Source organism: Nuphar pumila, chromosome 13 (assembly GCF_984573655.1).
Source record: "Nuphar pumila chromosome 13, dmNupPumi1.hap1.1, whole genome shotgun sequence".
NCBI lineage: Eukaryota > Viridiplantae > Streptophyta > Magnoliopsida > Nymphaeales > Nymphaeaceae > Nuphar > Nuphar pumila.
Window position 1 is genome coordinate 54,246,687 of NC_143261.1, and position 25,134 is coordinate 54,271,820.

At 42.1% G+C, this 25,134-nt stretch overlaps 1 protein-coding gene across 1 annotated transcript in view; it reads right to left on the minus strand.

Annotated features, from left to right (window-relative positions):
- LOC149818432 (DENN domain and WD repeat-containing protein SCD1-like) overlaps positions 1-25,134 on the minus strand; it is a 91,043-nt gene that overhangs the window by 27,822 nt on the left and 38,087 nt on the right. Inside the window, exon 6 of the mRNA XM_089986216.1 lies at positions 17,859-17,923. Coding sequence (XP_089842342.1) covers positions 17,859-17,923 — 65 coding nt within the window. The remainder of the gene's footprint in view (positions 1-17,858; positions 17,924-25,134) is intronic.

Sequence of the window (25,134 nt, forward strand, 5' to 3'; positions counted from 1 at the left end):
TGAGTCAACTTCTCACTAAAGAAAGCAACAAGTCAGTGGTTCTGACTCAGGACGGTGCCAATTCCCACTTTAGAGGCATCGCACTCAAACCTCAAAGATTGTATTGAAATCAGGGAGAGCTAAGATAGGAGCACTAGTCATCCTTTCTTTGATGATCGTAAAAGCTTTTCCAGCAGCAGACGTCCAATGGAAACTAGTACACTTTAGGCACTTTGTGATAGGGGCCATGAGGGTGCTAAAGTTTCTCACGAAACGTCGGTAAAAAGTAGCTAACCCGTGGAAACTACGGATCTCTCCTATAGTCTTTGGGGTAGGCCAATCGACAATCGCATGAACTTTTGCGGGATCTGCCTTAACTCCTTCAGATGACACAATAAAACCTAAGAATACGACACTAGACGTCATAAACTCACACTTTTTCGCATTGACATACAAGTTCTCTCTCCTCAAAATTTCTAAGACCTGACGCAGGTGACTTAAGTGATCGGACAAAGACGAACTATAAATCAAAATATCATCAAAATAGACAACGACAAACTTCCCTATACACGGACGCAACACTTGGGTCATCATGTTCATGAAAGTAATTGGGGCATTGGATAACCCAAGCGGCATGACTAACCACTCATACAGCCCATCACGTGTCTTGAATGTCGTTTTCCACTCATCCCCCTCCCGTATATGAATCTGGTGATACCCGCTTTTTAAATTGGTTTTAGAGAAAATGGAAGCACCAGATAACATATCAAACATATCATCCAGATGGGAAATGGGAAAACGGTATTTGACCGTGATGTGATTGATCGCACGACTATCAACACACATACGCATGGACCCATCTTTCTTAGGAGTGAGCAGGGCAGGTACTGCACAAGGGCTAAGCTCTCGCGAATAAACCCCTTTTTTAGTAACTCTTGAACCTGCCTCAATAACTCAGCATGCTCAAAAGGGTTCATGCGATAGGCGGGGAGGTTGGGGAGACTCGATCCCGACACAAAATCAATGGCGTGTTGGACTACCCTCGTCGAAGGTAATCCATCAGGCAAGTCATCTCGCACAATGTCGCGAAAATCCTCTATAAGAGGGGCAACGTCCGCAGAAATGGCCTCAAACGAGCTCATCAACGACTTTGCCACTAGGGCATAACAATAGCCATCTTCCTGACAATGGTCCAAGAAAGGCCGGTACGAGAGGCCCACGAGCCTGAGAACCCGCTCAGGCTTATCCACGGTGGGAAAACCGGTCTCCTTGATAGGGAGAAGGACAATCTTATGACCCTTAAAAAGGAAAGAATATGTGTTCTTGCGCCCATCGTGAATGGTTTTGCGATCAAACTGCCAAGGGTGACCCAAAAGAATGTGATACGCACTCATGGGGGCTACATCACACCATACCTCGTCGTGGTAATGCTCCCCCATAGAGAATCGAACTAAACAATGTTGGGTGATGGGAACCTCGTTCCCTTTCTTGAACCACACCATCTTGTATGGTTGGAACAATTTCTTGGTGTTCAGGTTCAAGGTAGAAACAACGCCCTCGGACATCATATTCTCACAAGCACCGGTGTCGATAATAACGTCACACGCGTAACCCTCACAGTTGCACCTAGTTCTAAAAATGTTGTTCCGCAACCATTTCGAAGGGGTCGACTCACGGGGTGCAGTCAGAACATGACGGATGGACAATAAATTTTCGACGTTGCCGTCGAACTCTACGATTTCTCTCTCATCCTCATCCTCAACCAAAGACTCACTCTCACTTTCGGATGCTGACTCCACAATACCTTCAACAAGATGGGTGTTCTTGCTCACGGTGTGACACTTAGATGCAACATGTCCTAACTCCTTACACCTAAAACAACGAATGGTCGACTCACTAGGTTTGGCTTTAGATCGGTTATGGAAGGTTGGTCCTGACTGGTCAGGTTTGTTAGGGTCTGCTCTAGGCTTTGAGTCCTCCTTTCTAGGGGAGCTTGCTCCCCTGGTTGGGAAACTCGACTTAGATCGACTGGATGGTTCACTACGGGAGGTCCTATATTCTTGCCTCCTTTTCAGCTTTTCCTCGACATTCATGGCATAATTGCTTGCCTGATCTAATGTTTCGACAGTGATACAACTAAAATCATCAGAGATAGCAGGACGGAGACCAAAAATGTACCTCGTGACCTGTTGGCGGGCAGTTTCCTCGATCTTCACACGCAGGGACTCTGCAGTGTATTCTGCCACAGTTCGGGTGCCTTAACGCAGGGTCAGGTACTCCTTGTAGGCTCTCTCAGCATGATCTGAAGGCACGAATTTTGACTGCATCAATCTCTGCATCTCCCACGACTGTACGCGCTCGAGTCCCTGCCACTCTCTCAACCGCTGCAACTCCACCCACCATGTCTGTGCTAAGCCTCTCAGCCGAGTAGACGCTAGGGAGACACGACAGTGCTCAGCGACTGTGTAGTAGTCGAAAAAGAACTGCACGACATAAGACCAGTCGAAGAACTGCTCTGTATTGAACCACCATGCAAACTTTGGAAGATCCAGCTTCACCCCATAAGTGGAGGGGTGCTCCGGTGCTCTCTGCTGACGAGCCTCTACCATTCCTGCAAGATACTCGTTCCAGAAAATGTCGTCTTCCCGTACAGCTCGCCTGGATGCTGTCGAACTCTACCCATGGGTGGTTGGCGCTCAGGTCGCGCCGGTCCCTGTTGAATCTGCCGCGGCCTGGCTAGCCCGCGGGTGGGGGCCATCTATGGCTGCCGTTGTTGCATCGAGATGTAAGGGGGGCCTACTAAAGGCGGCCAGGTTTGTTGGATCTCGGGCTCTACGTGGGTAGGAACGGGGCAAAACGGGTTTGGGTCATGACAAGGGTGTTGGACCTGGGTTTGGATCAGTAATGGATTAATGGGTTGGTTTGGGTTCGAGTATCTAGTTGGGTTGGTATAGGACTGAGATGATTCGCCCGACTAGATATGGATTGAGCCTAATCCTAAATTATTCGTCGGACCCAGATTTGGATAAGTTGGATCAGGAATTGAGTTGTGGGGGTAAGAGGCGTGGTTTGAACTCAATCCACGATCCATACGATTATGGGTCTGGTTTTGACCCGACTCAAAATCAAACTGGAGCTCCGCCCGGGTCCGATACAAGTTTGGGTCGGTATAGGATCCATTTTGGGGTTCAAAATTAACGGCTTGGGTCGGATTCGTAGGAAACTGCGAACCGAACCCAACTGGGTAGGCTAGATAGGAGGGTGTGAGACCCGGACCCGCTCCCGAGAACCCAAAGGGTGGTCCTCGATAACCGGGTCCGAACCCAATTAGCATAGGGTCTTGACCGGACCCTAAGAGGTCAGGCCCAATCCAAACAAAATCAGCCCCCCGAACCTGCGGGTGGGTTGCGATATTACCCCCGCGCGCAGGTGCTGGGAAGGTCGACAAACCCTCCCCAGCCCGGGCTAAGTCTGGTGCGCTGGCTACCTGACCAGGTGGCATGGCCGGGCCACGCGGGCCGTGCCCACACTGCAGCCCCTGCTGCGTGGGTCGGTGCCAGGCAGGCGCACCCAAACTACGGTTGGGGAGCCCCGCTTCAGTCTGGTCCGGCATCATGCTCGGGCCACGCGTGCCGTGCCTGACCTGCAGCCCCTGCTGCGTGGGTCGGTGCCAGGCAGGTGCACCCAAATTGCCACTCGAACCCCCCTCTTCTCCCAACCGAGTGGTTACCTCGCCACAAGGCATCATCGGTACCTCGGGGTGGGGCGACACGAGGTCGGCGTACCTGCGCATCTCCCTCCCTGCGTTTTCTGGTGGTGCGGCAGTCTGAACACTTGGTTGGGCTGGATCGTCAGTCACCGCTTCAACGAGGACGACAGTGTTGCCGCCCCTAATCGGATCCATTCGCTGTGTAGAAGGCGTAGGTGTCGTCGTCGGTGATTCGATCCTCGCAACCCTATTTTCGACCCCATCAAGTCGTCGTGATATTCTGGCCACGTCCCGGCTGATACGCAACACGTTCTCTTGCATCCTCGTCATCATTTCCATCATCTGCAGCATCGGATCTGCGTTGTCGGCATCCTCCTGCTCGATCACCGTCGCCGGATCGCCGCTCACCTCCGAAGCCATCTTACGAACGAGGGGAAAGGCACTGGCTCTGATACCACTCTGATGCAGTGGAGATGCTGGTAGCGTGACACCAGTCGACTGATTGTAATGACCCAACTTTTAAGGTCGAACGATGCCCAAAAATGGAGAGGAATACCCACTGGAAAACAGTGGGTCTGTTTTCTTTTATTTGCAATAATGATTCAATAAACAAAAGACAAGAGGCTGAATGATAAAATTACGTAAACAAATGCAATAAGGAATAAAACAATGGGTAAAAGGCAAAGAAACAGAAACTGCTGAACAATAAGGCTGCTGCTAGAGAAATCTGTAATTTGTCCCCACGAAACCCTAGGAGAGGGTTTTTTTAAAGACTGTTGCTGGACCCGGGTCGCGGGTCCAACCTTGGACCCAAATCGCAATCCGGGTTGGCTTCAATCGGCTGCTGGCTCTGTGATGTTCGAACTGGACCACGCCTGGAGTAGGTGCACAAGGGTACATCCCTGCATCGTGGTTCCGTACCTGCGATGGGATCGGACACGTGGGTCCGATCATCTGCCCTTAGTGGTGGATCAGGTGGCACGATGGATCCAATAAGGTCCCGCCCTGCATCAAGCTGCTTTGCCTATGAGGATGTCGTGTTCAAGGGTCCTCTTCTAAACATGGACTATGTTCTTGTCTTGCTTCAGAATTATAATAACTTGCTCTGGAAAGACAAACCACTGGATTGGCTACCCTCTTTGGGTGATCATTTGTAATTTCTTATTCTTTTAATATATTCTCAGGGTAACCCCCAACATTATTTCTTTAAAAAAAAAAAAAGTATACGTGAAAGAAGAGAGCACTTCAATAAGCAGCTGCTACCTCAATGCAAAATATCAATCACTTATGCACAAAGCATACCACCGAAATACATAACCACACGATTTTTGCAAGAAAATACTCTCAACACACTTCAAGATTCAAATAAACCTTCAAAGATAGTCAATCTCTACCAGATTTAACACTCAGCAATCAAGTGATGCACAGAAACATAATATGCAATAGGCAATGTTGTGAAAAGCGTTGAGGAGTAGCGAGGCACTCCACCAAAAACTGAGACAGAAGCGTAAGCCTCGAGGCGTAACGCGTAAGCCTCAAAAATTATTTTTGAAAACTTAAAAAAAACTATAAAAATATCTAAAAATACAAATAAATAAATAAATACTTTATTATAAAGCAACAACCAATAAGAAATAGAAAATCTCAAATAAATACTAAAAAATATGAGATTAATATGTAAAAGTAACTGAGAAACTGATTATATAATTGAGAAACTAATTATATAACTTAGAAACAAATTATATAGTTGTGAAATAAACTACTCAGCATAACAGGATTAAAAAAAATGATTAAAAACTATAAAAAAAGTAACTAAGAAACTGATTATATAACCAAGAAACTAATTATATAACTTAGAAATAAATTATATAGCTTTGAAAAAAACTACGTAACATAACAGGATTAGCAGCAAAATATAATGTAACTAAGAAACTGATTACATAACTGAGAAACTGATTATATAATTGAAAAACTAATTATATAACTTAGAAATAAATTATATAGCTTTGAAAAAAACTACATAGCATAACAGGATTTGTAACGCCCCAAATTTCAAACTTGCAAACCTTTTCAGAAAAACAGGCAAGAGACTAGAAATATTTCTTTCCTTCAGAGTTTGTTTATGAAATCAGCGAAAGATTTTTCTTTGATAAATCATAAGGCAAGCTGACAACTTTGGGCACGTTAGCTTAAAGAACCAAAACTCACAAGATTCGGATATCCCAAGGAAAATCCGATACAAACCCATAGCGTCCAGAACGCGAGCTAAGAACAGGAAGAAGAAGTCTTGAAGCCATCTTGCAATCGCGTCATCACCCGTAGAGTACCTAATCATCACCTGTACCCATAAAATGGGTTAGTTTCACGAAAAACTAGTAGGTGCACAAGAGAGATTAACAGGAAACTGAATTAAGTACATTTAATTCAGTAGGCTACGCAGTTTAAAGCAGATAGGCAGTTAAACAGGTAAGCAATGCAAGCAGGTGAATAGTGCAAATACGTAAGTAGTACAAGCGAATCAGCAGTGCAAGCGCGTAAGCAGTGCAAACAGTAAGCAGTTCAACGCAAGTAAGCAGTTCAATGCAAGTAAGAAGTGCAACTGACCAACGCAGCATACGATCCATTTGATCGTAAGCTGTGAACTACTACGTAACAAGCTTGTCATCGTTCCTAGAACGAGGTCTCTGCATCTAATCACCACCAGGACATAGTTTGTCACTCACTACTTCTAACCAACGCTTTGTCCTGAACGACCTTAATCTATCCTCATCTCTCAAAGTCTTACGCTGTTAACCATCACCGGTTATGATGCACTAAGGCGTCATACCTTCTCAGAAAAGCTCACCCTTCCGTAGAAGGTCCAAAACATGATCACTAACTCAAATCGCTAACGATCTGATTCTCACACCTGAGTCAAGCATGTAATCATGCTAAAACAGAAAGTCGAAACTATGAATTCATAGTTGGCTATCACAAACAATCTCAGAAGATCGTCACAGCTCACCATAACTTTCTATGGTAAGCAAAAACACAAGATCCACTTCGGATCGCTCGGTCTGGGAGATAAACGACCTGACAAGGAATTACCGCCCTAGAGGGTATACTTGGTCTTGGACCATACACTTCCTCACAGGAGTTCACCGTCTTTGCGGCTACCCGTTCGTGGACAGTGTACATCCTCACAAAGATTTTACCGCTCTAGCCGGGTCACCTGATCTTGATCATACATACCCCACAGCGAAACCTTTGGGAAGTCGGTCCCCAACAAATGCCATATCCAATGAAAATCATTGTGATACACGCATCAACACAAATGACCGCTCTCGGGCTCAATAGCCACTAATACAAACGACAAGATCAATGCCGGATCACCTGGTCTGGGAAATGTATAACCTCACAAGGAATTCCGCCCTAGATGGTATACCTGGTCTTTGACCATACACTTCCTCACAGGAGTTCACCGTCTTTGCGGCTACCCGTTCGTGGACAGTGTACATCCTCACAGAGAATTTACCACTCTAGCCGGGTACGTGGTCTTGATCATACATGACCTCGCAGATAATCCTTTGGAGATCAGGTGCTCGACATACACCCCACTCAGTGATACATGCATCGTATCACTTCACATAGAAGCATATAATCCTACGCATCGTGTTATTGCTGTAATGAAATAAGCGGAAGAAACCAAGAATGCTAAAGCATTCACTATGTCCCACACGGACAAATGCAACAAGCACAAGAGAGAAAATCCACTAAGGGATATACAAAGGGCCTTATAAAAAGGCTACACACATGAAAAATAATATCACTATTATTGAAGAGGAGCTCTCAAGAGCAATACTACATACATGGGGGGTTCCCCCTATTTATAAGAAGAGGAGACCAAAGGGGCTCCCAATAGAGTCGTTGGGAGCCCCCAACGGTCACATATGTGACCGTTGGGGGCCCCAACGACTCCATTGTGGGGCCCCTTTTCGGTATCCAAAAAATACAACAATAAAAATAAAAATAAAAATAAAAAATAGTGAAATACGAGAAACAAAATAAGTACCCCTATGGGGTACTTTGTGAAATGACCATAATACCCCTATCGGGTATTATGGTATTATTACATATGTTTTAACACTCCCCCTCAAACTTTACGGGGGAATGACCGAAAGTTTGCCAAGGAGGAACAAGAAGCGAGGAGCAGGCAGGGCTTTGGTGAAGAAATCAGCAAGTTGATATTCTGAAGTGACATATGGCAGTGTTACTGTCCCACGAAGATATTCATCACGTACATAATGACAATCCATTTCAATATGTTTCGTCCTCTCATGGAAAGTGTGGTTGCTGGCAATGTAGATAGCACTTTTGTTGTCGCAACAAAGCTTCGAAGCCCCGGTAATTTCGACTCCCATATCTTGAAGAAGACTTCGAAGCCACACCAACTCCATTGTAGTGGTTGCCATAGCCCTGTATTCTGCTTCAGTAGAAGACAATGAGACTTTCTGCTGTTTCTTGCACCTCCAAGCAATTAGCGAATCTCCTAGGAATACACAAAAGCCAGTAGTTGAGATTCGATCATTTGGGTTTCCTCCCCAGTCAGCATCAGTATAAGCTAGTAAATCTAAGGAAGAGATTGAGGATAGGAATAGCCCTTTAGTCAAAGTATTTTTAATATATCGAATGATCCGGAGCACAGCACTCATATGCACAGATGTAGGAGCATGCTGAAATTGGCTTGCAGAGTGCACAGCATGAGCAATATCGGGCCTGGTGATAGTCAGATAGGTGAGGGAGCCTATGAGTTGCCTGTAGGGCGTAGGATCGTCCAGCAGAACTCCATCCTCCAGTCGTAGTTTAGCATTGATAACCTCGGGAGTCTCCACCTTTTTATCATCTGAAATCCCAGATTTGGAGCATATGTCTGCAGCAAGCTTCATCTGTGACAGTATATACCCTCGAGGAGAGTATGCAACTTCTATGCCAAGAAAGTACCTGAGAAAACCCAGATCAGACATATCAAAATTATGTTTTAACATATTTTTAACTTTAAGAATACCGCTTTCATCATTGCCAGTGATGATCATATCATCAACATAAAGCAGAAGGATGATGATACTATTACCTGCATTTTTAACAAAAAGAGCAGTGTCAGTATAACATGAGCGAAATCCCAATTGTAACATGATAGCACTAAATCTATCATACCAAGCCTTAGGGGCTTGTTTAAGACCATATAAGGCTTTTAATAACCGAAGGGTTTGACCTTGGTTAACACTGATTCCCGGCGGAGGATCCATATATACTTCTTCATTCAACTGACCATTAAGAAAGGCATTTTTAACATCTAATTGGAATATAGGCCATTTCTTAGATGATGCTACCGCAATTAAAGTTCTAACGCTTGTCATGCGAGCCACGGGAGCAAAAGTCTCCTCATAATCGATGCCATATTCTTGTGAGTATCCCTTAGCAACTAATCTAGCTTTATAGCGCTCTAGGGAACCATCACTTTTTGTTTTGACTTTGTAGACCCATCGACATCCTATAGCTTTCTTATTTGGAGGAAGGTGAACTATTTCCCAAGTTTTAGCTTTATTTAAAGCATCTAGTTCAACTTTCATTGCTTCAACCCAATGAGGTATACTTTTTGCTTGATTATAATGGGAGGGTTCATAGTAAGAATGCAAGGCTATTAGACAAGCTCTATATTTAGGTGAAAGAGTTTCATATGAGACAAACCTGTTAGGTGGAATTGATTCTCTAGAAGAACGCCTAAGGGAGGTTTCTTCTAGGGGTTCATTAAGCCGCAAGAATTTTTCTAAAGCACTAATAGGTTGGGCTTCCTCACGCCGAGTGTATACTTGGAGATTGTCACCATTAGTTGGTGATACATCATCATCATGAGAATCATGAGTATTTTCTAAAATTTCCGGATGACTCAAAGAGTCATCATTTGAATCTTCTAAAAGATCATTGATAAACATATAATCAATTTCATTTGATTTTTCCAATATGTCAAATCCATTTTCATCTTCTAGAAAGGTTACATCTTTGGAGACAAATAACTTATTGTTTTTATGATCAAAGCATCTATAGCCTTTTTTATTTTCACCATATCCTAAAAATACACATTCTATTGCTTTAGGTGACAATTTATCTCTTTTATGTAAAAGAACAAAGCATTTACACCCAAAAATCCGAAGACGATTGTAGTCGGGTGTCATATTAAAAAGTTTTTCATAAGGGGAGATATTATTCAATTTTGAAGATGGCATCCTATTGATTAAATAGGTGGAGGTTAACACGGCTTCGGCCCAAAAATTTTTAGGAATATTTTTAGAAATGAGTAAGGATCTAGTGGTTTCCAAAATATGCCTATGTTTTCTTTCCGCTAGACCGTTTTGTTGAGGAGTTCTTGGGCAAGATTTTTGATGACAAATGCCATGTTGTTTTAGATATGCTTGAAAATCATTTGATAAGTATTCTCCACCCGAATCGGATCTAAGAATGGATATTTGACTTTGAAATTGATTTTGAATTTTTGCATGGAATTCTTTAAAGAAGTTAAAAACTTCCGATTTAAAGTTAAGAAAATAAATCCATACATATCTAGTATAATCATCAATAAAAGTAACATAATATGAATAACCACCTTTAGATAGAACCGGAGATGGCCCCCAAACATCGGAATGCACCAATTCAAAAGGTCTTGTTGTCACAAAGGATCTAATAGAAAAAGGAGTAGACTTCATTTTGCCAAAAATGCAATCTTTGCAATTGATATCTTTTTCTTTACAAAACTTGTGTCCAAAAGGAAAAAGATACATTTTAGAGTAACTTGGATGTCCAAGCCTTTTATGCCAAGTTTCAATATTTTTGTCTTGGACATAAGTACAAAATGAGGTATTTGGAAGCATTAAATTATCCATAAAATAAAGGTCTCCCTTCCTATGGCCTTGCCCAATCCGCTTCCCGGACCGGAGATCCTGCACAAAGCACCCTTGGGATGAGAAAGATATTTCACATCCATGGTCGGCTATTTGAGAAACGGAAAAGAGGTTAAGATTTAGTTTTGGAACTATTCTAACTTTTGGAACAAGGAAATTTTGAGCATTTTTAGAATCAAGAGTTCCAACACCATTTATTTTGAGAAAAGTTCCATCGGCCGTAGAGACACAAGACATTTTTGAATTGGTGTGCACATTGGTTAATGCATTTTCATGAGGGGTCATGTGAAAAGAAGCTCCGGAATCTAAAATCCAAGAGTACGTACCGGGAGGTGATGATGAGGCAATGGCGGCACCGGAGGTGGAAGAAGTGACCTTTAAGATTTGTTGAAGAGCCAAGGAGATTTGTCCAAGAGTGTCTTTGAGATCCCCGTTCTTGCCGTCATCTTCTTTGGTGGTGGATTCTTCAACGGAAGCCACCTTTGGCTTGAATGCCCCATTTAGCTTTGGGCAAACGGGTTTAATATGTCCCGGCTCATAACAATGGTGACATATAATCATTTTTCTTCCACCACTCCCTTGCTTACCAAAATGAGGTGGTTTGTATGTTTTAACATGATTGCCGGGTTTAGATACGGCAAGAACTTCCTCTATGCTTTTACCCATGCTATGCCTAGTCTCTTCTTGAGTAATCTCGGCAATAGCTTCTTCTAAGGGAGGAAACGTGGATCTATGGAGAAGTGAGGATCTCACTTGTTCAAATTCGGGACGAAGCCCAAATAAAAATTGAAACAATCTATCTTGTTCCATTTGTTTTTGTCTTAGAACCACATCCTCCATAGATACCCATTTAGGCTCTAAAAGAGCCAATTCATCCCACAAAGGATTTAGAGCACTATAGTAATCTTGTATGCTCATGTCGCCTTGTTTTGTGGTTCTTACTTTTTCTTGCAAGAAATAAGCTCTTGCAAGATCTTTTTGGGTAAACATACCCTTCATAAAAAACCAAGCTTCATTTGCCCGGCGGAATTTTGCAATATTTGCACATACCTTAAGTTCGACATTATTCATAAACCATGCAAGGATTTTTGCATGGTTGCTCTCCCAATCTTCCATTTGATGATTATAATCTTCAATGGCCTTGAGACGAGCATCGCCTTCAAGTGCTTTCTCTTGATCTCCTTCCATCTTTGTGAGCTTAAGTTGGGGTTCCGGAACGGTTCCCATTACATAACCCCAAAGCTTCTTGCCTTTGAGATTATTCTCCATTGCGGATGCCCACATCATGTAATTTTTTCCATTGAGTTTGAATGATAGATCGATCTTGACTTCCATTGCTACACAAGGAAGATGTGAGAAAGAAAGGAAGTAGAGAGAGACAAGATTTTACCTTTAGAAGATCTTATGGCTCTGATACCATGTAATGAAATAAGCGGAAGAAACCAAGAATGCTAAAGCATTCACTATGTCCCACACGGACAAATGCAACAAGCACAAGAGAGAAAATCCACTAAGGGATATACAAAGGGCCTTATAAAAAGGCTACACACATGAAAAATAATATCACTATTATTGAAGAGGAGCTCTCAAGAGCAATACTACATACATGGGGGGTTCCCCCTATTTATAAGAAGAGGAGACCAAAGGGGCTCCCAATAGAGTCGTTGGGAGCCCCCAACGGTCACATATGTGACCGTTGGGGGCCCCAACGACTCCATTGTGGGGCCCCTTTTCGGTATCCAAAAAATACAACAATAAAAATAAAAAGAAAAATAAAAAATAGTGAAATACGAGAAACAAAATAAGTACCCCTATGGGGTACTTTGTGAAATGACCATAATACCCCTATCGGGTATTATGGTATTATTACATATGTTTTAACAATTGCCACAAGGAATATTGCAATCCTCAAATAGACCCTCAAAGCATGTGTAAACGACACATGAGAACGCGCAAATATGGCAATTCAGTTGATTCTATGGGCGAAGGGTAACTAACTCTACCCGTCAGCCAAACAAAACAACTGAATAAGACAAGCAATCATAACAATACTCGTAAAACATATAATTATCATAAAATGACTCAGTCCATCAACAAGTAATTAAATTAATCGTAAGGCATAAACCATTACATCACAAGCCATTTATAAGCAATCATACGACAACAGTTATATCACAATATGTAAGCAGCTTATAAGACAAGCGGCCACATCAATCCTAGTTGCCACCAGTTCGTAGATTACGAGCTGTATGCAATCACATCAATCATAAGAGATGCAAGCCAACAAGTGCTATGCTACAATAAGCACCAAACAGTTCGACCAAGGGATAAAGCAAGTCACATGCTAATATGTAGCAACTGGTATAATGCTATTATTATAAGCATTTAATTAGTATGAGAAACTCCTTATTACTCCGCAAAAACTGCGTAAGCAGTTTAACCAGCTAGAGTAACGCCTTGACAGACGTGCACAGTTCAACGAGTAGCATACTGAACTATCGAGTAAGCAAGCGAATTAGTAGTGCAAGTGAATCAGTAGTGCAAGCGAATCCGTAGTGCAAGCGAAGCAGTAGTGCAAGTGAAGCAGTAGTGCAAGCAAAGCTCACGACTCAACGACCAGTGTGAACAGACCTTATGTTTCGATAATTACGAACCTGCGGGTATGCGCAGGCAAAACGTAGAACCAACTGAGACTAGTTCGGGCATCTGTTATTATATGTATTTTCAATAACCCGAATAGCTAGTTGAGTTCGCTCCAAAGGGACGACTTTAGCCGAGAGAGGATTCCCCAAAGGAGGCTGTGCCACGAACGCATCCAACTTCTGCAGAAGTGTTGAGCTAACTTGTGTAGCCCCTTTCCCGTAACTCCAATGACTGGGGAGGCTGGATCGTTGCCCGTAGGGTGGTTGTTAACAACCTGTCCATTGGAGTTTGTACCGCTCTGTCCTCTCCCTTGACAGACACCAAGAAGTGAATAGATACGTTAGGGGTTGCTTAACTAACAACTCATTCTATGTTGTGATATTTAAACCACTCGAGCATCTTGCCTGTGAAGGCGAATGTGAGGCCATTTATGTGATTACAATATTTTGAATTTAGCGTTGTTCGAGGTCGCACGACCGTCTCATCCGATCATCGTAGTATTAGACGTGTCGTGCACGACTACAAGTACTCTAGGATGAAGAGGGTATAACTCCTCAATAGAAGCCTCAACAAGAGTGTTTCACAAAGATGTAAAGTTTATCAACTTTACTTTATCTTTTGAAACAGCAGTACCTTGTGCCAACATTATGCATGTGATTATCTCGAATCGCATCCACTATTGGGGTATCTACATGTCTCGCATGACTCGATACCGGCCTCGATAGACGGGACACAGGTTTCTCAACACAACACCCGCTAAGAAGTTCGCTCGAACCCCTAATTCGGGATTACCCGAGATATGCCAAAAAGGCGAGCAGAACCAGCAAGTCACATCCTTCCAAATGCTTCGATTTGGAGCAGTCTTTGATGCTTTTGCACAGCTCCCTGAAATCTCAAGTCGACTCTGCAGGACTGCACACACGAAGAGCCAGGATCCTTGTGAGGTATCCCTCTCCTTAGACGAGGATGTGACGCTCGCTCCCGACTGAACTCTTGTCGCAAGAGGAAGAGGGGTAAATGCCCCTTGCATCCTCCACGAGGATGCCTTTAAGGCATACGCCAAGATCAAGAACCTGCACGTCATCTGCAACAACAAGGTAATACCAACACATATGCAAAGGCAAAAGCCTAGGCGCAAAGCGCGACGACAAAGTAAAGGCGGTAAGCAGAAGTGCAACGCAAACCCCCGGCACAACGGCAAAGTAAAGACCGTAAGCAGGAGTGCAACGCAGAACCTTTGCATGATGCACGGCGGCAAAGTAAAGGACAAGGATCGCGAAACCGCGTCCTTGAGTTAAATGCGTACTTATATAAATATATATGATATATATATGCATATATATTCATTTAATTGTCCTTTTTAGTTAATTGAACTCAATTCAATTGTCCAAGTCTTCTGTGGAATCTTCCCCTACCTTTGAGAGTTGCAAGCTTGTTGTCGTCCGCGGATGTACGCGATTGGCGGCTCGGGTCGCGGAGCGCGAGCGGGATCCGTCGTACGAGCTGCAAAAGTAGCGATCTTAGCAAGCTAATACCAAAACAGGAAGTCAGGGGCACTGACGTCGTCCTGACGTAAGGGAAGCAGAGGTAGGGGCATCGTGCACATGTGCACCTGCTATAAGCGCAAAGAGCAGGGGCAAGGCCACGAGCCCCTGCTGACATGCTGTCAGCGAACAACGGGGAGGCAGGGTTGTGCCCCTACCTTATGAAGGCAACGAGGGAGGCCGAGGTGTCGCCATGCTTGCCATAAGAGCAAAGAGACAGGGGGCCAAGCCCCCACCCGTTAGCACAAAGTAGGAGGAGGCAGGAGGCTTCGCCCCTGCTTGCCGAATACACCAAGAGGCAGGGGCTTGGCCCCTGCCGGTCGAGCACGTAAACAAGCAGGGGGCAAATCCCTTGCCTGACGCTCGAGAAGAGGGAGTAGGGAGAGGCTCGAACCCTTCCCCTGCCATAACAGGTAGCAGGGAGGGGGTCGGCCCCCTCCCCTACTGTACCAGTAAGCAGGGAGGGGCTCGGCCCCTCCTGCATACTGCGAAGGCAGGGAGGGTCGAGCCCTCCCCTGCGAAGATCGAAGGCAGGGAGGGTTCGAGCCCCTCCCTACGATAGACAAAGGCAGGGAGGGTCAAACCCTCCCCTGCGCACCTAATTAGGGGAATCGAAAAAAAGGGGCAGGGGCCGATGGCCCCTTCTAGAACAGAAAAAGGGGCAGGGGCCTTCGGCCCTTGCTAGATCAATGAAAAGGGCAGGGGCCTTCAGCCCCTACTGAAATAAATAGGGCAAGGGCCGATGGCCCCTGCCGGAACATCAAAAAGGGGCAGGGCCCTATGGCCCCTGCCAAGGAAATTAACAAAAGGAAAGAGGCGCAGGGGCCAACAACCCCCCTGCGGCTCTTGGAAGCGGAGGCAGGGGCCAAAGGCCCCCGGTCGGCATGATAAACAGGGAAACGAGATAGGGGCCAAGGCCCCTGTCGGTTTCTTAGAGGAACCGGAAGCAGGGAGGAGGAGCTCGGCCCCTCCCCTGCCGTAGCAGAGAGCAGGGAGGGGTCATGCCCCTCCCCTGCTAAAAGGGGGCACAGGGAGGGGGGTTTGACCCCTCCCGTGGCCACACAGAGAGGTGAGGGAGAGAAAAGATGGGAGAAGTAGAGAGGAGAGAGAGAGTGGCAAACGAAAGAGGGGGAGAGAGGGGCGTACCTGGTGGTCGTCGACGGCGGCAGCGTCGACGTCGGAGGGGGGTCGCAGGTGGCGGCGTCGGAGGCTGTCGAAAGGAGGAACTCGTCGGAACAGAGCTTGCCGGAAGGAGGGGGCCGTCGGTGGCCACTACTCGACAGATGCGAGGTCGGGTACGGAGGCATCGCCGACGAGAGAGAGAGAGTCGGGGGGAGAAGAGAACGATAGTGCAAGAGAGGGGAAGGGGTTTCGTATTTGAAACCCCCCCTTTCTCGCTGTCTTTAGAAAGTGCGAGGGAGGCGGTGCCCCCATTTGGGTCCGGGTCGGGTTCGGGTCCGGATCCGACCCAAATCCAAGCTAATTTTTTTTTTGAGTTCTTACAGGATTAGTAGCAAAATATAATGTAACTAAGAAATTGATTATATAACTGAGAAACTAATTATATAATTTAGAAACAAATTATATAGCTGTGAAAAAAACTACACAGCATAACAGGATTAAAAAAACTAATTAAAAAAACTATAAAAAAGTAACTAAGAAACTGATTATATAACTGAGAAACTAATTATATAACTTAGAAACTAATTATATAGCTTTAAAAAAAACTACATAACATAACAGGATTAGCAGCAAAATATAATGTAACTGAGAAACTGATTATATAACTGAGAAACTAATTATATAATTGAGAAACTAATTATATAACTTAGAAACTAATTATATAACTTATTCTGCCTCTTCTTCACACCTTAGGCTGGCGCATTGAGGCGCGCCTTTTGCGCCTCAAGGTGCGCTTTTAACAACACTGGCAATAGGTAATAGAGCCTCAACACTATTACCATCACTTAGGAACCCTTTAAAAATGCATTGAGAGCATAAAAAACACCAAATCATCTGCTCAGTAGACCTCCAATGGAAAGCTTAGCCAAAAATGACCCTTATGCATCAAACCCAAAGCATCTAAACCCCCCTAACAGATCAGAATGAATCAAATCATCGAAACAGGTCACTGTTCACGCCCTTTTCAGAAAATCAAAGAAAATTGCATATAAAATTAACCGCATCTCCGACGAACACGATTCTTGATTTAGAGACTTTCTAAAATCAAGATCGACCAAATTATGGGTTCAGATGACTCAAATCTAAATTTCCGTATGGACAATGCTGATGTCAACAATTTCTGGCGAGGCTAGTGGAACTGAGATGAACGAAGTCTTCTTCCCCTCTAAGACACAGTCTTCAACTCCTTTGCTCTTGGTATGGCTCTGATACCATATTCAAGAGACTACATCCATTAGGGTTTCAAAATGGAGAAAAGAGAAACAGGATAGAAGAAGAATGTCCAACTTCGTTATCAAGCAAAAAGAGAGTTGCATCTCTAAAAAGGTCGACACCCTTGTGGTAGCACTACAAGACAAGAAATAACCACCAACTCCTACTAAAATACAGAAATGCCATTAATAAACAATTTATGTACAAAAAGAATAGGGCAGCACAAAAATAGTAATAATAGTAATACATATGCTACCATTATGTTACACTTTCTCAACAATGCAATTGCCCTAAACAGTTTATTAAAGAAAACAAAAAGGGATCTGTTAGATGAGGATCTTGTTTGGACATGGTTCTCTATTACTTGTGAGCACATGGCAGCATTTGAATTATTAAAGCCATTTTTCACATGAGCATGCCATAAAAACAGAGTCCAATCTCCACCCCACTGATCATAATATCCACTTGAATGGAGAAGCCCAGGATGTGTTTTCCACAGCCCAATTTTATGACACCCTTGTGCCACCATTCTGGGCACCACAGAAAGTGCCACTTTCTATGAAAAGCAGGCCCATGCAGATGAATCCTGCACGTCTTTCTAACAGCAGTTTTAACAAATATACATGTTAAACGTAAATGCCATATATTACATACTTGGTGTGGCCTTTCAGGGTTGCCTTGAGCTCCGAACCACGAAGACTTGGATCCCAAATTTTAACCTTCAAGAGGGTAAAGAATGAACAATAAGATACTATAAGAAACAAAATATCTAAAAGTAGTCAAATTAGTCACATTAGTATATTTGAAGCAGAAGGGAATGCAACAAAAACATATTATAGAATAACCAATGATTGAAAAAAACTTCAACACTTCAACACAGGAGTAAAAAAGATAAATTACCGCAAAGCCATTTAAATCTAGCTCAGACCAGACAATAGTAGCAGTTACTCCAACAAAAATATATATTCTATTTTTGTACCAGATCCAAACACACTCATTTGCTCCTTGTGCCTCCAAAGCAGCATTAGTTGATTCTCTATATTATCTATTGTCCTGAAAATAAAATTTCTTGAAAATATAAGGGTAGTTCTGAATTTATAAAATATTTTTTCCCCATTTTATTCAGAAATTCAACCCATCTAGATCTCACAACCCACCAGGAGTTCAATCCACACATAGATATCACCAGAGTTTGTCCCACCTGAGCCAGCAACCTAAACCAACCAAACTTCATCCACGTACACATTGGATCTAAGAAACCAATGCGGCATCTTATCTACTCCCCTCCTGCAAGGATCCATCTTGCTATCTGATCTAGATCCACTAGATGTGAGCTTAAGACAGCTGGATACTACTGGGACAAAATTAGATCTCTCTTGGACTTAACCAGATTAATTCACCTGTAAATGGACTAAGACCTAACCTATCTATGTCGAAGTTTGGTTCCATCTAGGAGAGAATTACACCCATTCTTGTAATGCATGTGAACCTGGAAGGTGTTAGCAGTCGTTATTGATAAGGCCTTGAACAGCCAATGTAAATTGTCATTGAGTCTATGAGTGGGGTATAGTTTTGGGTCCAATTTGGGATTGCATGGGGCTGAGAGCTGTTAAAATATGTTGTAATTTCGTATATATATTTTATATATATAAGGTGATACATATACATATATTACATATGTATATGTATCTACCTATATATATATATATAATATATATTGCTAAGGGTAGCTTAGGTAAGGGTAGTTTAGGTATTTTACACATTCATTTTCGTGAATATGATTTTGTATTTTTACCTTTTTTTATTTTTTATTTTTCTTTTTTCATTTAATGCATTGTACTTGCATTGGGAGGGGCCCAACCCACTAGTCGTTGGACCCCTCCAACGGTCACATTTGTGACCATTGGAGGGGCTCCAACGACTATGTGGAGCCCCTCCCAAGGCCTCCTAAAAGCCCTATAAATATGGGCAGCTCCTCTTGTATTTCTTTAAGGGTTTTGGGATTATAGTCCAACCTTTTAGTGGTTTATGAATCTTATGAGTGCATTTGCACATTTGTGATTCCGTGTGTTGTGCTTGTTGTGCACAAGTGTTCTTGTTGTGTGTATGTTCGCACATTTATTCTCAAAGTTATTGCGTTATCAATTAAAGTATCTTGTTGAAGATACTTTCACATGGTATCAGAGCCTCGTTGAAAAAGAAGAATTGCGATTCGCCCTCTCTTGCATTCCTTGAAAAGTGTGCCTTCAGGTTTTTTGAAATCAAAGAGGATCACCTTCTTCGAGCAATATTTTAGGAGCCTCTCTTGTCAAGGAAGACACGAAAAGTAATTGAGGTACGTATTATTCCTTGGCTTCTTTCCTCTCTAATGGGCAAAAAAGACTCTCATTTTTCTCTTGGGTTTAAGCTTAATGGCTCAAACTATCATGTTTGGGCCGGTAATATGGAAGCCCATATTAAAGGAAAGGGGCTTTGGGGTTACATTCATGGATCCATACCGGAACCAGAACCCAAAATTACCGTTATTGAAGGAGGGGATATTAAGATCCTTGAAGGGGATGAAAGACAAAAGGCCCTTGAAGAGTATTCTAAAAAACATGATGATTGGGAAATGAAGAACTTCAAGATCTTATCTTGGATTTTCTCATCCGTTGAGACCAAGATAAACGCCAATATCATCAAATTTAAAAAGGCTTCTGAAGCTTGGGTATATCTTGAGAAAATGTACACTTCAAGAGATTTATCCCACAAGTACTTTCTCCAAAAGAGGGCTTTGACCCTCCAACAAAATGACATGACCATTCGGGAGTACTTTGCCGAATTATCTTCTATTTGGGACGAGCTCGCAATTCTTGAACCTAAATGGAGTGGAGAGGCAATCGAATTAAGGCACAAACAACTTGAAGAAGACCGGTTCTTCAACTTTTTAAATGGCCTTAGACCCGAATTTGAACAAGTTCGGTCCTCTCTTCTCTCTGCTTTCACATCCCCCTCACTTGAAGATGTTATCACCAAGCTAAGTGGTGAAGAAACCCGTATGGGGATTGGTAAAAATAATTCTAGCATTCTTGTTACTTCCTCTACTCAAGAAGATGGTGAAATGGCTAATGTTGTATCAAGACCGGGAAATAACATGAAGTCCTATAGACCTCCTCATTTTAAGAATCAAGGTCAAGGAGGTAATGATCGGTATGGCAAAAGAGACTATAGCAAAGTGAATTGCTACTATTGTAAAGAACCCGGACATATCAAACCTTTGTGTCCTAAATGAAAGAAATTGATTGCAACGGCTATGGCATCCCAAGTTGAAGAACGACCTTCTTCATCAAGTGAGTCTCTTTCTCTTCAACAAATTGTAGAAGCACTACAACCTCTTCTCAAAGGAGGTACTTCCGGAGTCGCTATGTCATCCTCTTCCCCCGGTAAGACATCTTGGCTTTTAGATTCCGGGGCATCCTTTCACATGACCTCTAGCTCTTGCTCTCTTTCAAATTTTTCTAAATATTTTTTTTCCATCCTTTGTCTCAACCGCGGACGGAACATCTCTTGAGATTAAAGGGATAGGTAATTTTGAAAAACAAGACTTCTTTGTTCCAAAAATTCGTTTTATCCCAAACCTTAATTTAAATCTTCTTTCCGTCTCCCAACTCTCGGACCATGGTTGCGATATAAAATTCTCTTCTAATAAATGTTGGATACAGGATCGCCAGTCCGGGAGATTGATTGGGGAAGGCTCTAGAAGAGGAGACCTCTACTACGTAGATTTTCTTCAAGTTCCCAAGAGTCAATTTTGCAACGTCGTCCAAAACAAAGATATTCATGTATGGCATAAGAGATTGGGTCATCCCAATATTGTTAAAATCTCTTATTTGCCTTTTGTTAAACATCTTCGTAAAAGTGACTTTTTGTATAATGAATGCATTCTTGGGAAAATGAAATGTTTGCCTTTTCCTCAAAGATCCATGTTTACTACAAAACCATTTGAAATTGTCCATTCCGATGTATGGGGACCGGCTCCGGTAATGTCAAAAGGAGGATTTTCATATTATGTGATCTTTGTGGATGACTACACTAGGTTTTATTGGATTTATTTTCTTAAACATAAACATGAAGTTTTCTCAACTTTTAAAAGTTTTCATATAATGATTTCAAATCAATTCAATGGATGTTTGAAAATCTTTAGGTCCGACTCTGGAGGAGAATACCTTTCAAATGAGTTTAAAAGTTATCTTAAAAATTTTGGTATTCTTCACCAAAAATCTTGTCCGAAAACCCCTCAACAAAATGGGTTAGCCGAACGAAAGCACAGGCACATCATTGAAACAACTAGGACTTTACTCATTTCTCAAAACATTCCAAAAAATCTCTGGGCTGAGGCAGCCCTTACTTCTGTCTATCTCATAAACAGACTCCCATCGAAAAATTTAAACAAAATTTCTCCCTTTGAAAAATTGTACGATAAGGAACCTGACTATAGCAGGTTAAGGGTCTTTGGGTGTAAATGTTTTGTTCTTACTGATAAGAATGACAAACTTTCTCCTAAAGCCATTCCTTGTGCCTTTCTTGGCTATTCTGAAACCCAAAAGGGGTTTCATTGTTATGATATCAAAAGTGATAAATTGTATGTTTCCAGAAATGTGAGTTTTTTGGAAAATATTAGTGGATTTGAATGTTGTGACCCTCATAATGAAAATATGGATTATTCCTTTTTATTTGATTTACTGAATAAAGACGATGATACTAGTGATAATGAGTCAGATCAAAGTAACACAAATGAATTTGAAACCGAGGAAAACATCTCCTTGCCTCCTTCGTGACATCAACCTATTGATGAAGAATTACCTAGAGACCCTATCACCTACACTCACAGAGATCAAAACAACTTTAGGAGTGCTCTTGACAGATATAATGATGTCAGTCCCAGTGCCTCTCAGAATGAAGTGATTCCTCGTAGAACCGAAAGAAGTAGAAGGCCTCCTTCTAGGTTCATTTCCTATGACTCTTTTTCACCAAGATATAGAGCTTGCCTTAGTGCCATCCACTCCTATATAGAACCTAGAAATTTTGAAGAAGCACGAAAGTGCCCTGAATGGATTAATGCAATGGACAATGAACTTGAGGCTCTGAGAAGAGCCAAAACTTGGGAGTTTCAAAATCTTCCTAAAGGCAAGAAAACAATAGGGTGCAGATGGGTTTTTGAAGTAAAAACTAAAAGTGATGGATCCCTTGAAAGGTATAAAGCTCGCTTGGTTGCAAAAGGATATAGTCAAGAATATGGTATTGACTATGAAGAAACTTTTGCTCCTGTAGCTCGTATGGTCATTGTCTGATGCCTTATAACCGTTGCCTCTATCAACAAATGGAACATCTATCAAATGGATGTTAAAAATGCTTTTTTAAATGGCGATTTAAGCGAAGAAGTCTATAAGGATGCTCCTCCTGGAATGAAGACTCCTAAGGGAAAGGTGTTTCGTCTTAAAAAAGCACTCTATGGCCTAAAACAAGCCCCCAAGGCTTGGTATGATAGATTTAACTCTGTAATGATTGAGAATGGTTTTTCCTCTTGTTTTACTGACACTGCTCTATTTGTTAGAAAATCCAATGCAGGGATTGTAATTTTACTTCTGTATGTTGATGACATGCTCATCACTGGGAGTGACTCTAACGGGGTTATAAGTATAAAATCTATCTTAAAAGATAAATTTGAAATGTCTGACTTGGGTTTTCTAACTTATTTTTTGAGAATTGAAGTAGCATACTTTCTTAGAGGATATTTCTTATCTCAAACTAAGCTTGCTTCTGAGATCATTGACAGGTCAGGTATTACAGATGCGAAGCTTTGTGAAACTCTTGCGGTAGTAGGAGCAAAGATGAAAATTGATGATGGGGTTCCCCTTTTGGATCCTACACCCTACAGACAGCTTGTAGGATCATTGATGTATCTTAGTATTACCAGACCAGATATATCCCATGCAGTCCATACTGCAAGTCAGTTTCAGCATGCGCCTACATCCGTTCACATGAGTGCCATCTTACGAGTCGTAAGATACATAAAGGGTACTCTAAATAAGGGAGTTTTTCTGTCCTCTTCTTCTGACTTAAAATTAATTGTTTATACTGACTCAGATTGGGGAGGTGACCCAAATAACCGTCACTCCACCACTGGTTTTTGTGTATTCTTAGGAGACTCACTAATATCGTGGAGATGCAAGAAGCAACAAAAGGTGTCACTCTCCTCCACAGAAACTGAATATCGTGCCATGGCAACTACTACCATGGAGATTGTTTGGATTCATCAATTGCTAGAAGACATGGGGATTACAATAGAAGGGCTCACTAAGCTTTGTTGTGACAACAAGAGTGCAATTTACATTGCGAAAAATCACACTTTCATGAGCGGACTAAACACATCGAAATGGACTGTCACTATGTTCGTGAAGCATATCTCAAAGGAGTCATTGATCTTCCTTATGTCACGTCCGAATATCAGTTGACAGACTTCTTTACTAAAGCCTTGGGCGCTCCGCGATTCAACTTCCTTCTTGGCAAACTATCGGTCATCTTGCCCTAAGTTTGAGGGGGGGTGTTAAAATATGTTGTAATTTCGTATATATAAGGTGATACATATACATATATTACATATGTATATGTATCTACCTATATATATATAATATATATATTGCTAAGGGTAGCTTAGGTAAGGGTAGTTTAGGTATTTTACACATATTCATTTTCGTGAATATGATTTTGTATTTTTACCTTTTTTTCTTTTTTATTTTTCCTTTTTCATTTAATGCATTGTACTTGCATTGGGAGGGGCCCAACCCGCTAGTCGTTGGACCCCTCCAACGGTCACATTTGTGACCGTTAGAGGGGCTCCAACGACTATGTGGAGCCCCTCCCAAGGCCTCCTAAAAGCCCTATAAATATGGGCAGCTCCTCTTGTATTTCTTTAAGGGTTTTGGGATTATATCCCAACCTTTTAGTGGTTTATGAATCTTATGAGTGCATTTGCACATTTGTGATTCCGTGTGTTGTGCTTGTTGTGCACAAGTGTTCTTGTTGTGTGTATGTTCGCACATTTATTCTCAAAGTTATTGCGTTATCAACTAAAGTATCTTGTTGAAGATACTTTCACAAGAGCATATATAGTTTGTAAAGGAGGTCACTGATATCGACAACATTTTGAAAATATCGGCAAAAAATATTTATTGTGATATATATTGCTATAGGAAACACTGCCGGTTTTCCCCTTTTCAATTCGGAAAAAAACATTTTTTTAGAGATAAAAATTTGGAAAAATCTCTAAAATATTTGAAAAAAAGCAACCTAAGCATCCAAATCTTGTTTGATTTCATTCAAAAAACAAATCAAATTGATGAATTCATACATTTGGTTTTTTTCAAAACTTTTTGCTTTCAGAAAATATAAAAAATAAAGGGTTTAAAAACAGAAAAATTACAACTAATTCCTATTAATAAAAACAGCATGATTTGAAAAACATTCTGAACTTTGGGTGAGATTTGAGAAAATCCCCAAATCAAGTGCCATTATGGGTGGGCTCGTGAAGGAAGGGCAGTTTCAAGATTTTCAAACTTTAAAACTCTAGGGTTTTAAAATGTTTTAAAGGGTCAAAGAGAAAAAAAATGTTAAGCATGGGTTTAAAAAAGAATTTAAGGGTAAATCTGGAACAACCAAAAATATTAAGAGCCCTTTTAGGTACATGAAGAGATGAGAGAAAGGGTTGACTGTAGCAAGAACAAAGGAAAAGAAGAGAAGAAAGGAAGGGAAGAAAAGGAAAGGAAAGGGAGAAAGAGAAAAGAAAAGAAAGTGGAAAGAGAAGGAAGAAAGAAGAAAAGGAAAGGAGGAAAAGGAAGAAGAAAAAGGAAAAAGAGATAGGAAGAGGGAAAAAATCCCAAGATGCCTAGGG